Source organism: Pelodiscus sinensis, chromosome 5, assembly GCF_049634645.1.
Source record: "Pelodiscus sinensis isolate JC-2024 chromosome 5, ASM4963464v1, whole genome shotgun sequence".
Classification (NCBI taxonomy): Eukaryota; Metazoa; Chordata; order Testudines; family Trionychidae; genus Pelodiscus; species Pelodiscus sinensis.
Window position 1 is genome coordinate 119207225 of NC_134715.1, and position 12073 is coordinate 119219297.

A 12073-nucleotide genomic window follows, 5' to 3' on the forward strand; every position below is an offset into this window, starting at 1 on the left:
CTATAGGAATGGACTTCACCTAAGTAGGGAGGGAAATAGACTTCTAGGATGGAGGCTGGCTCAACTGATTAAGAGAGCTTTAAACTAGGAATTTGGGGGAGACGGTTGGGAGATGCCCAGGTAATCTCTACGCCAGATTTTAACACTGAGAGGGAGGAAAACGAAGTAAGAAAGGATATAGCTGGGGGTAGGAGAATGAACATGAGGAAGGGTGGGGTGGATAGTAGTCTAATAAGTCATATTGGAGGTATAACGTCCGTGCCAAATTGGGTAAAGAATGTGAATGAGGCCAAACAGCAAAAATTAAGAAGTTTGTACACCAATGCGAGGAGCCTAGGTAACAAAAAGGAGGAACTAGAGCTACTGGTCCAGGAAGTGAAACCAGATATTATAGGAATAACAGAAACATGGTGGAATACTAGGCATGACTGGAGTACAGGTATTGAAGGGTATGTGCTGTTTAGGAAAGACAGAAATAAGGGTAAAGGTGGTGGAGTCGCATTGTACATTAAAGATGAAGTAGATTTTAAAGAAATAAAAAGTGATGGAATGGAGAAGACAGAGTCTGTTTGGGCAAAAATCACATTGGGGAAGAAAACTATCAGATCCTCCCCTGGGATAGTGCTTGGGGTGTGTTATAGACCACCAGGATCCAATTTGGATATGGATAGAGACCTCTTTAATGTTTTTAATGAAGTAAATACTCATGGAAACTGCGTAATCATGGGAGATTTCAACTTTCCAGATATAGACTGGAGAACAAGTGCTAGTAATAGTAATAGGGCTCAGATTTTCCTAGATGTGTTAGCTGATGAATTCCTTCATCAAGTAGTTGCTGAACCAACAAGGGGGGATGCTATTTTAGATTTGGTTTTGGTGAGTAGCGAGGACCTCATAGATGAAATGGTTGTAGGAGACAACCTTGGCTCGAGTGATCATGAGCTAATTCAGTTCAAATTAAATGGAAGGATAAACAAAAATAAATCTGAGACTAGGGTTTATTATTTCAAAAGGGCTAACTTTAGTAAATTAAGGAAATTAGTTAGGGAAGTTGATTGGACTAAAGAAACTATGGATCTTAAAGTGGAGAAGCCTGGAATTATTTTAAGTTAAAGTTGCAGAAGCTGTCAGAAGCCTGTATCCCTAGAAAAGGGAAAAAATTTATAGGCAGGTGTGTTAGACCAAGTTGGATGAGCAAGCATCTCAGAGAGGTGATTAAGAAAAAGCAGAAAGCATATAAAGAGTGGAAAATGGGAGGAATCAGTAAAGAAAGCTACCTTATTGAGGTTAGAGCATGTAGGGACAAAGTGAGAAAGGCTAAAAGTCACGTAGAGTTGGACCTTGCAAAGGGAATTAAAACCAGTAGTAAAAGGTTTTATAGCAATATAAATAGGAAAAAAACAAAAAAAGAATAAGTAGGACCACTAATTACTAAGGATGGAGTGGAGGTTAAGGATAATCTAGGAATGGCCCAATATTTGAACAAATACTTTGCTTCAGTCTTTAATGAGGCTAATGAAGAGCTTAGGGATAATGGTAACTTAACAAATGGGACTAAAGATATGGAGGTAGATATTACCATATCCGAGGTAAAAGCCAAACTTGAACAGCTTAATGGGAGTAAATCGGGGGGCCCAGATAATCTTCATCCAAGAATATTGAAGGAACTGGCACATGAACTTGCAAGTCCATTAGCAAAATTTTTTAATAAATCTCTATACTCAGGGGTTGTACCATTTGACTGGAGAATTGCTAATATAGTTCCGATTTTTAAGAAAGGGGGAAAAAAGCGACCCGGGTAACTATAGGCCTGTTAGTTTGACATCTGTAATATGTAAAATCCTGGAAAAAATTTGGAAGGAGAAAGTAGTTAGAGACATTGAGGCTAATGGCAATTGGGACAAATTACAACATGGTTTTACAAAAGGTAGATTGTGCCAAACCAACCTGATCTCCTTTTTTGAGAAAGTAACAGATTTTTTAGATAAAGGAAATGCAGTGGATCTAATCTACCTCGACTTTAGTAAGGCATTTGATACAGTACCACATGGGGAATTATTGGTTAAATTGGAAAAGATAGGGATTAATATGAAAATTGAGAGGTGGATAAGCAACTGGTTAAAGGGGAGACTACAGCGGGTCATATTGAAAGCTGAACTGTCGGGTTGGAGGAAGGTTACTAGCGGAGTTCCTCAGAGATCAGTTTTGGGGCCAATTTTATTTAATCTTTTTATTGCTGATCTTGACACCAAAAGTGGAAGTGTCCTAATAAAATTTGCGGATGACACAAAGTTGGGAGCTATTGTCAATTCAGAAAAGGATTGGGATATCATACAGGAAGATCTGGATGATCTTGTAAATTGGAGTGATAGCAATAGGATGAAATTTAATAGTGAGAAGTGTAAGGTTATGCATTTAGGGATTAATAACAAGAATTTTAGTTATAAGCTGGGGACACATCAGTTGGAAGTAACAGATGAGGAGAAGGACCTCGGAGTCCTGGTTGATTATAAAATGACTATGAGCCGCCATTGTGACACGGCTGTGAAAAAGGCTAATACGATCTTGGGATGTATTAGGCGAGGTATTTCCAGTAGGGATAAGGAGGTGTTAGTGCCATTATACAAGGCATTGGTGAGACCCCATTTGGAATACTGTGTGCAGTTCTGGTCTCCCATGTTTAAGAAGGATGTATTCAAACTGGAACAGGTACAAAGAAGGGCCACTAGGATGATCCGAGGAATGGAAAACCTGTCTTATGAAAGGAGACTCAAGGAGCTTGGCTTGTTTACCTTAACCAAAAGAAGGCTGAGGGGGGACATAATTGCACTTTTTAAATATATTAGAGAGATAAATACCAGGGAGGGAGAGGAATTATTTAAGCTTAATACCAACGTGGACACAAGAACAAATGGATATAAGCTGGATAGTAGGAAGTTTAGACTTGAGATTAGACGAAGGTTTCTAACCATTAGAGGAGTGAGGTTCTGGAACGGCTTTCCAAGGGAAGTAGTGGGGGCAAAAGATCTATCTGGTTTCAAGATTAAACTAGATGGGTTTATGAAGGGGATGGTTTGATGAGATAACATGATCTATGTAATTAATTGTCCATTCATTATCAGTGGGAATAGGTCAATGGAGGGATGATAGGAGTTACTATAGAGAACTTTCTGGGTGTCTGGCTGATGAGTCTTGCCCACATGCTCAGGGTTTAGCTGATCGCCATATTTGGGGTCGGGAAGGAATTTTCCTCCAGGGTAGATTGGCAGAGGCCCTGGAGGGTTTTTCGCCTTGCATCTTGGGGTCTTCAAAGTATTTGAAGGCTTCAATATCTGAGATATAAGTGAGAGGATTATTCTGGGAGGGGTGGGTGAGATTCTGTGGCCTGCACTGTGCAGGGGGTCAGACTAGATGATCATAATGGTCCCTTCTGACCTTAAAGTCTATGAGTCTATGAGTCTATAGGCTATGTCTAAACTTCAGGCTTCTTTTGGAAGAAGCATAGGTACACAGAGATGCTAGTTATGTAAAAATGGCCCCTTTTGACATGCTCTTTCACCTTCACCCCTGCAAAAGAACCTTCTCTAAGTGGGTATGCTAGCACTTCCCATCTGTTAGCATCATCTCTCCGTCTTCCAGGAGTTACATCAGAACACAGACTCCCAAAATGTCAACAGCCCTCAAACCAGTAGCCAAGACTTCAAAAGTGCCCTGTGATTTTGGCATGTCCAATTTGTGACACTTTCAAGGGGTAAGATATTCATAAGGTGGACGTTCACGCTTTCTGAAAAATCAGATTGTGGCGGGTTTTAAGGGTGCGAGCCTCGCACCCCCGAATCCCCCCCGGACTGAGCCGGCGGGCTGGGGTGGGGCTCCGCGAACCCACCGCCTTCCAAATGCCCAGTTGTCCCGCCCCCGGGGGTTCGCGGGCAAGTCCGGCCCCGGGTGCGATCACCCCTCGCCCCAAGTAGGGCCGAGGGGGTTCAGCGGACCCGGACCTGTAGCGTCCCGGGCGGCCCCCGGCCGGGGGCCCGACCGGGGCTCTTGAGCCGTCCCTCTACTCTTTGTCCCCTTGCTTTGTTGCCCCTCTCTGCGGGGAAGGGGAGGGGTGTTGCGTTCGACCGTCGCTGCCTTTTTGGGCTGGCGCCGCGGTCGGGGTGTGGGGGGGGAGTGGGGGACCCGGGCCCGCCCTCACCACCGGGTCCCAGCCCGAGGCCCTAAGTGAGGTGGGTGCTTTAAGGCGCTCCCCTCACGGCAGGCGGGGCAGCCGCCCGAAACTCGCCTGCCCACGGGCGCCAAAACGGCCCCGCCTCGGACTCCTTCCACCCCCGATGCTCCGGCCCACTGGGCCGGGGCAGAGTCGGGTCACTTACCCCGTCGTAGCCGCCGGGTTCGTCCCAAAGCGAGCCTCCAACTGCCGGGGTCGTCTCCCTCGGTCGCCCGGAAGGCCGGGTGCTTGGGGTGCCGGGAAGCCAGGGTGGCTGCCCGCTCGCTTCCCCTCTCTTGGGCGTCCCGGTGCCCTTGTTATGGGCGCAGCCGGGTGACGTCGGGGCCGTCCGCCCCGCCCCCTCCGGCGGATCCCCGCGCGGCTCCGGCCGGAGCGTGCCTACGGCTCCTGCCCGGGGCGCGAACCGGGGCGCCCGCGCCGGACGTCTCCCGGGCCCCCGGTGCTTCCCCCGTCCCCTCCGGCGCGCGCCCGCCCCCGCCTTTAGCCGCTGCGGGGCCGGCGGCGCCGCGCCGAGCGGCTTCTGGCCGTCCTTGGCCGCCGCTTCCTGTCGGAGCGGGGGGGCCTCCCCCGCCCCTAGTGCGGACCCTGCCGGGTCCGTCACACACCTCCCCCCTTTGGAAGGGTCGCCGTCCGGGGGGGGTCCTCCTATCCGGGAAAAGAAGTCTGCGTTAAGGTGGGTGGCCCCGGGTCGGTGCACTATTTCAAAGCAATAGGGCTGCAGGGCCAGGTACCACCGCATAATCCGCGCATTGGTCTCTTTCATGGAGTTAAGCCAGACCAGTGGAGCGTGGTCCGTCACCAATTTGAATTTATTCCCCCACAAATAGTATCGCAAGGAGTCCACCGCCCATTTTACCGCCAATGCCTCCTTCTCAATGGTTGCGTAAGCTCGCTCCCGGGGCAGCAACTTGCGGCTAAGGTATAAGATGGGGTGGTCCCCATCTGGTCCCTCCTGCGTCAGTACGGCGCCAAGTCCCACCTCGGAGGCATCTGTATAGAGAATGAAGGGTTCATCAAAGTCTGGCTGCCTTAACACGGGGGCGGCGGCTAGTTTTTCTTTTAGCGTATAAAAAGCCCGCTCCGCCTGCGGGTTCCAACGTACTTTGGTGGGCTCTGAATTTCGTATCAGTTCAGTTAGGGGGGTCGCCACCGACGCGAACTGAGGTACGAACTTTCTGTAATACCCCGCGAGTCCCAAGAACTGGCGGACCTGTTTCTTGGTCGCCGGAATGGGGTATTCCCTCAGTGCCTGCACTTTGCTGAAGATAGGTTTTAGCCTCCCCCTCCCCACCGTGTACCCCAGGTAAGAAACCTCATGCTGCGCGAAGCGGCATTTTTTTGGGTTGGCCGTGAGGCCGGCCTTCTGTAAGGCTGACAATACCGTTCGTAAATGTCCCAGGTGCTCTTCCCATGTCCGACTATAGATGACGATATCGTCGATGTAGGCGGCGGTGAACTCGGCGTAGGGGGCCAACACCCGGTCCATCACTCTTTGGAAGGTCGCCGCTGCCCCGTGGAGTCCGAACGGCATCGTCCGGAACTGGAACAAGCCGAACGGAGTCGAAAAGGCGGTCTTCTCTTGGGCCTGGGGGTCTAACGGAATTTGCCAATATCCCTTAGACAAGTCCAGTGTCGATATGTAGACCGCTTGTCCCAGCCGTTCTAACAGTTCGTCCACCCTTGGCATGGGGTACGCGTCGAACCGGGATATAGCGTTGACCTTCCGGAAGTCTATGCAGAAGCGTGTGGAGCCGTCCGCCTTGGGGACTAATACGATGGGACTGCGCCACTCGCTCACCGACTCCTCTATAACCCCCCATTGCCGCATCAACTGAATTTCCCGCCTTACGGTGTCCCACGCCTTTCGGGGGAGAGGGCGCAGAGGTTCCCGCACGGTTCGGCCTACTTCTGTGACGATCTGATGGACTCCCATCATGGTTCGGCCCGGGCGCGACGTGAGCGTCTCTTGGTACTGGTGGAGGAGGCTCCGCAGTTGCCCCTGCTGGGCAGGAGTCAGTTCGGGGTTCAGGCTAGCCTCTACGGGCCCCGTCTCGGCTCCTCCCCATGGTCCTAGGTCCTCCTCCTCGGACGGGGGTGCGATCAGTAGGGTGTCCCGGGGTACCCATTTCTTCAATAGATTAACGTGAAAGAGTTGGGTCCCCTGGCGTCGGCCCGACAGTCTGATCTCGTAATCGACCTCCCCCACTTTCTTGATAACCTCAAAGGGGCCTTGCCATTGCGCCAGGAGCTTCGACTCTTTTGTGGGTAAGAGTAGCATAACCCGGTCCCCCGGGTGGAACTCCCGACGTCGCGCGTTAGCGTCGTAGTACCTGGCTTGGCGATGTTGGGCGTCTTCCAGGTTCCGTCGGGCGTACTCCCCCAGCCGGCTCAGCTTCTCCCGGAGCTGCGTAATGTACTGCACTGTCCCTCGTCCGGTAGAAGCTTGGTTCTCCCATCCTTCCTTCAGGAGGTCCAGAATCCCGCGGCACCGGCGGCCGTACAGCAGCTCAAAGGGGGAGAAACCCGTGGAGGCTTGCGGGACCTCCCGCACTGCAAACATCAGGCTAGGTAACATCAAATCCCACCCCCGGGGGTCTTCCAGCACGAATCGGCGTAGCATTTCCTTGAGCGTTTTGTTGAACCGCTCAACTAATCCATCGGTTTGGGGGTGGTAGACTGAGGTCCGCAGCCGGTGGATTTTTAACATCTTGCACAATTCCTTAATGACCCTGGAGGTTACATTCGGGCCCTGGTCCGTAAGGATGGCCTGGGGTAGCCCTACCCTAGAGAAGATCCGGAGCAGTTCCCGCGCTAACGTCGGGGCTTTTGTGTTCCTTAACGGGATCGCCTCGGGGTACCGGGTGGCGTAATCGACAACTACCATAATGTAACGGTGCCCCCGCCCCGAGGGTTCCAGTGGCCCTACCAGGTCCATGGCAATCCGTTCAAACGGTACCGCCACTATTGGCATGGGGACAAGGGGGGCTTTTGGTACTCTGGCTGGGGCCGTCCTCTGGCATTCTGGGCAGGAGTCACAAAAGTCTCGCACGGCCCTGAAAATGCCGGGCCAGAAAAACCGCTGCAGGACCCGGTCTAAGGTTTTCTCCCGGCCGAGGTGCCCTGCCCATGGGACGGCGTGCCCCAATTCCAGGACTTCCCGACGGAAGCGGGTGGGGACCACGAGTTGTTTCCGTACCCCCCCTGCGGCCTCCCTCGTGACCCGGTATAGGCGGTCACCCCATACCTGGAACTGTGGTCCCTGCGGTGCCCTCTCTTCGCCCTGCCTTTGCTCGTCGGGGGTGCCCGCTTGGTCCCAGGCATGTTGGAGGGTGGGGTCCATCCGTTGCTCGGTCAGGAAGTCCGGCGCTGTCTCGAGCTCCAGGCAGATCGCTCTCTCCTTCTCTGCTGCTGCCGGTGCCAAGTCGCCAGTCGCCCCCTCTCGGCCTCCTTCCTCCGCCGGAGGGTCCTGTCCTTTTAGGAACAGCTCGAACCCGGGCCAGTCGCGGCCGATGAGGACGGGGTACGGCAAGGTTTTGGCCTTCCCTATCGGCCAAACCCGGTCCTGTCCCCCCCCGGTCAGGCGGAGTTGGACCGTGGGGTACGCCTTCACGTCCCCGTGGACGCACCTCATCCACACGGGCTCGCCTTCTGGGTGTCCAGGGGGGACGAGGTCAGCCCTCACGAGTGTGACGGTGGAGCCCGAATCCACCAATGCCTGAACGGGGCGGCCCTCGAGCCACACTCGATGGACCAAGGGACCCCCTCTGGTTCCCCCGTCCCCTCCGGGCTCGGCCGCCGTCCCCTGGCTTAGGGTGCAGTCCATTAGGGGACATTCCCGCTTAAAATGCCCCTCCTGCCCGCACTGGAAGCAGGGCCCTCTTCCTCCTGGACGGACCTCCCGTGGCCCCCCTTCGGGTCGCCGCTCCGCGTCTGTTCTCTCGGGTGGGGGCCGGGGCCAGACCGGGGCCAACCGGGGTGGGGTATCGCGTCCCCTGCGCCCCCCCGATGAGGGTTCTCCCCCTGGAGGCTTCCCCTGGGGCCGGGACCCCCCTACCTTCGGGGTGGGCGGGTTGGCCCGTCCGGCGCCGCCCTCTTCCCTCTCCGCGAGGAGATGGGCTTCCATCAGCGTGACGGCCTCATTGAGCGTTGTGGGCTGGTTCCGGCGGACCCACCTTTGTCCGTCCCTCGGTAAAATGTGGATGAATTGCTCCATCACCACCATTTCTGAGACCTGGCTGCCCGTCTTGTGCTCGGGCTCTAGCCACCGGTTGGCCCATTCTTTTAGTCGCTGGGCTACCGCCCGAGGCCGGTCGCCACCTCTAAACACCTCCTGCCGAAACTTCTGCCTGCAAGTCTCGGGAGAGTGCCCCACCTGATCTAGGATCGCCTCGCGGACCTTCGGATAGTTCAAGGCGTCCGCTACGGCCAGGCTGCGGTAGGCGAGTTGGGCGGGCCCGCTTAAGTAGGGGGCCAACAGCGTCGCCCACTGGTCCGGCGGCCACCGAGCGGCCGTCGCCACCCTTTCAAAAGTCGTTAAGAATGCTTCTGGGTCGTCCTGAGGTCCCAACTTCGTCAGGCGCAGGGGCAAGTTGGGTCCTTCGCCCGATGTCCCAGGGGCTCCGGCCGGAGTTCCCCATCGCCTCTCCACTGTCTGCCGCCACCGCTCCTGTTGGGCTGCTAATTCTTGGATCAGCAGCCTCTGATGTTCCTGGAACTGCGTGGTCAGCTGTTGGACTAGTTGGGCCTGTTGTTCTTGCTGGGCCTGGCGTTGCTGCTGCTGGTTCTCACTGAACCATTCGAGGAACGGTCGAGGCTCCATCGGGTCGCCCGTTCCTTCTTCGCCCCACGCGGGCTCTGTCGGCCGGTTGGCCTGTTCACGTTCGTCTATGGGGAGGGAACTACCTCGACACCCACATTCTCCACCAGTGTGGCGGGTTTTAAGGGTGCGAGCCTCGCACCCCCGAATCCCCCCCGGACTGAGCCGGCGGGCTGGGGTGGGGCTCCGCGAACCCACCGCCTTCCAAATGCCCAGTTGTCCCGCCCCCGGGGGTTCGCGGGCAAGTCCGGCCCCGGGTGCGATCACCCCTCGCCCCAAGTAGGGCCGAGGGGGTTCAGCGGACCCGGACCTGTAGCGTCCCGGGCGGCCCCCGGCCGGGGGCCCGACCGGGGCTCTTGAGCCGTCCCTCTACTCTTTGTCCCCTTGCTTTGTTGCCCCTCTCTGCGGGGAAGGGGAGGGGTGTTGCGTTCGACCGTCGCTGCCTTTTTGGGCTGGCGCCGCGGTCGGGGTGTGGGGGGGGAGTGGGGGACCCGGGCCCGCCCTCACCACCGGGTCCCAGCCCGAGGCCCTAAGTGAGGTGGGTGCTTTAAGGCGCTCCCCTCACGGCAGGCGGGGCAGCCGCCCGAAACTCGCCTGCCCACGGGCGCCAAAACGGCCCCGCCTCGGACTCCTTCCACCCCCGATGCTCCGGCCCACTGGGCCGGGGCAGAGTCGGGTCACTTACCCCGTCGTAGCCGCCGGGTTCGTCCCAAAGCGAGCCTCCAACTGCCGGGGTCGTCTCCCTCGGTCGCCCGGAAGGCCGGGTGCTTGGGGTGCCGGGAAGCCAGGGTGGCTGCCCGCTCGCTTCCCCTCTCTTGGGCGTCCCGGTGCCCTTGTTATGGGCGCAGCCGGGTGACGTCGGGGCCGTCCGCCCCGCCCCCTCCGGCGGATCCCCGCGCGGCTCCGGCCGGAGCGTGCCTACGGCTCCTGCCCGGGGCGCGAACCGGGGCGCCCGCGCCGGACGTCTCCCGGGCCCCCGGTGCTTCCCCCGTCCCCTCCGGCGCGCGCCCGCCCCCGCCTTTAGCCGCTGCGGGGCCGGCGGCGCCGCGCCGAGCGGCTTCTGGCCGTCCTTGGCCGCCGCTTCCTGTCGGAGCGGGGGGGCCTCCCCCGCCCCTAGTGCGGACCCTGCCGGGTCCGTCACACAGATCCCTTTAAGTTACCTAAAAAGCAATCACTAGGCAGTCTGAAAATCTTGGTCATTGGGACCATACTGTATGCACTTTCCTTTTAAAAAACAAAATTTTGACTCCCCAGCCAGTGATTAGATTGACATAAAGTAGAACAGAAATTGGTCCCTATGCGTCAAGGAAAGGTGCCCGAGTTGCTGTACATTCAACCTCCAAATCCCCATGACTGTGTTAATAATTATCCTGTCACCCAGGCATGGATGCCTGGAAGTCTTGCAGAGAACTAGTGATCACAGCAAGGGTGCTAAAATATAATATATACTGTACATCTGTTAGTGGCCCTTCGCCCAGCAGGAACTTCCACTTTCTTCCCACTCTGTGATTTCTCAGATTTTATTACTATGTAAACTGAATCTACAAATAAGGGCATTAGGGAGAGAGAGCCTGGAAGTGATAAGAACTTACATAGACAAGAGTTTCCATCCAGAATTTTAATAGTTTGCCAGGCTTTATGACTAGAAAGTCAGTACTCAGCTGTCTTCCATTTTCACTAGATTCGGGGGAGGAGGTGATGATGCACCTAAGATCAGGTACTTTGACTCAAGACATAGAAAACACTTTTGGGAAAGAATGTTGTTGCAGTCCTCATTGATCTGAGGCAGCCTATGACACTGTGAGGCATGTTAGGTTGACTGCAAAGCTACTACAAGTTATTCCTTGTGGACCAATGGTGAAGTTCATCCAAGAAATTATTAGTAACCGAAGATTTATCCTGCAAATCGGGGAGATCATCAGTCAACTTCAGCATCTCCATAGTGACCTTCCACAAGGGTAAACTTTGGCTCCTTTCTTTTACAATATACATGCATACAGCTTTCCTGAAACACAGGCCAAGAAGTATGTCTATGTTGATGAGATCTGTCTTGCGAATGCTGGAAATAAAATTCTATAGGATTCAAGGTACTCTCAGCCAAGACATAGACATTTTGACCACTAAGTTCCAACAATGGAGACTAAACCTTAGTGAAACCAAGTCAGTGGCAACTATATTTCATCTATACAATCTTCGTGCCAAGGGACCTATCTCCATCTGAATGCAAAGGCAACCAGTTGTCACATCCTGGGAGCAAACCTCGACCTTAGCATGACATACTGACTTTACTTGGAACATCTGAAAATGAAGAACTCTTCCTGTACCACCTTGATAGGCAAACTATCAGGAACCTTCAAGGCTATGTCTACACAGCAGTGTCATTTTGGAATAACTGATGTTATTCTGAAATAACAAACTCCACGTCTACGCTACAAGCAGTTATTTCGACATAATGTTGAATAATGTAGAGCTGGGGGACTTCTTAGTCTGACTCTTGTAACCCTCCTTGTATGAGGAGTAAGGGAAGTCGGAAAAAGAGTACTTTATCTCGGACTTCCTGCTATGTAGACAGCACCAAAAGCCGCAATAAGCAACTTCAATTTATGCTACGCAATTGACGTAGCTCAAGTTGCATAGCTTACTTCGGCTTTCACCTTCCTGTGTAGACATGCCCAAGAGAGAAGACCCTTCATTCCTCTGGACCTCTGAATTGGCTCTGGTGTTTGCTTCAGCTGAAAAGCACTTTGCGGTCTGGGATTGCACCTGCCACGCTTAGCTTGTCAACGTGGGGCTGAATTCGGCCATTCACATTGGTAGAGGTTGCCAGCCTTATACACCCGCTCCAGTCTAGCACACATAGCTCCAGCTAACCTTCAATGAGATGCCATTAGTATATCCTGGAGAGCTGCGGCAAATTAATCCAACTCATGACATCTCCAATGGACGGACGCCCCCTTTCCAGGAACAGCACGCAGTACCAGCTTGAAAGTCAGCTAGCGTTCGGGGAAAATCCCACACCTGTGGACAAC

At 54.3% G+C, this 12073-nt stretch overlaps 1 protein-coding gene across 1 annotated transcript; it reads right to left on the bottom strand.

Moving 5' to 3' along the window:
- Positions 1-3800: 3800 nt before the first annotated feature.
- On the bottom strand, positions 3801-10179 carry LOC142829692 (uncharacterized). Its single transcript, XM_075930896.1, has 3 exons — positions 9730-10179; positions 5610-9112; positions 3801-5218 (listed from the first exon to the last, which is right to left on the bottom strand). Exons 2-3 carry the CDS (start codon positions 9045-9047, stop codon positions 5186-5188), a joined length of 3471 nt encoding a protein of 1156 aa, XP_075787011.1. The 5' UTR covers positions 9048-9112; positions 9730-10179; the 3' UTR covers positions 3801-5185.
- Positions 10180-12073: the final 1894 nt, after the last annotated feature.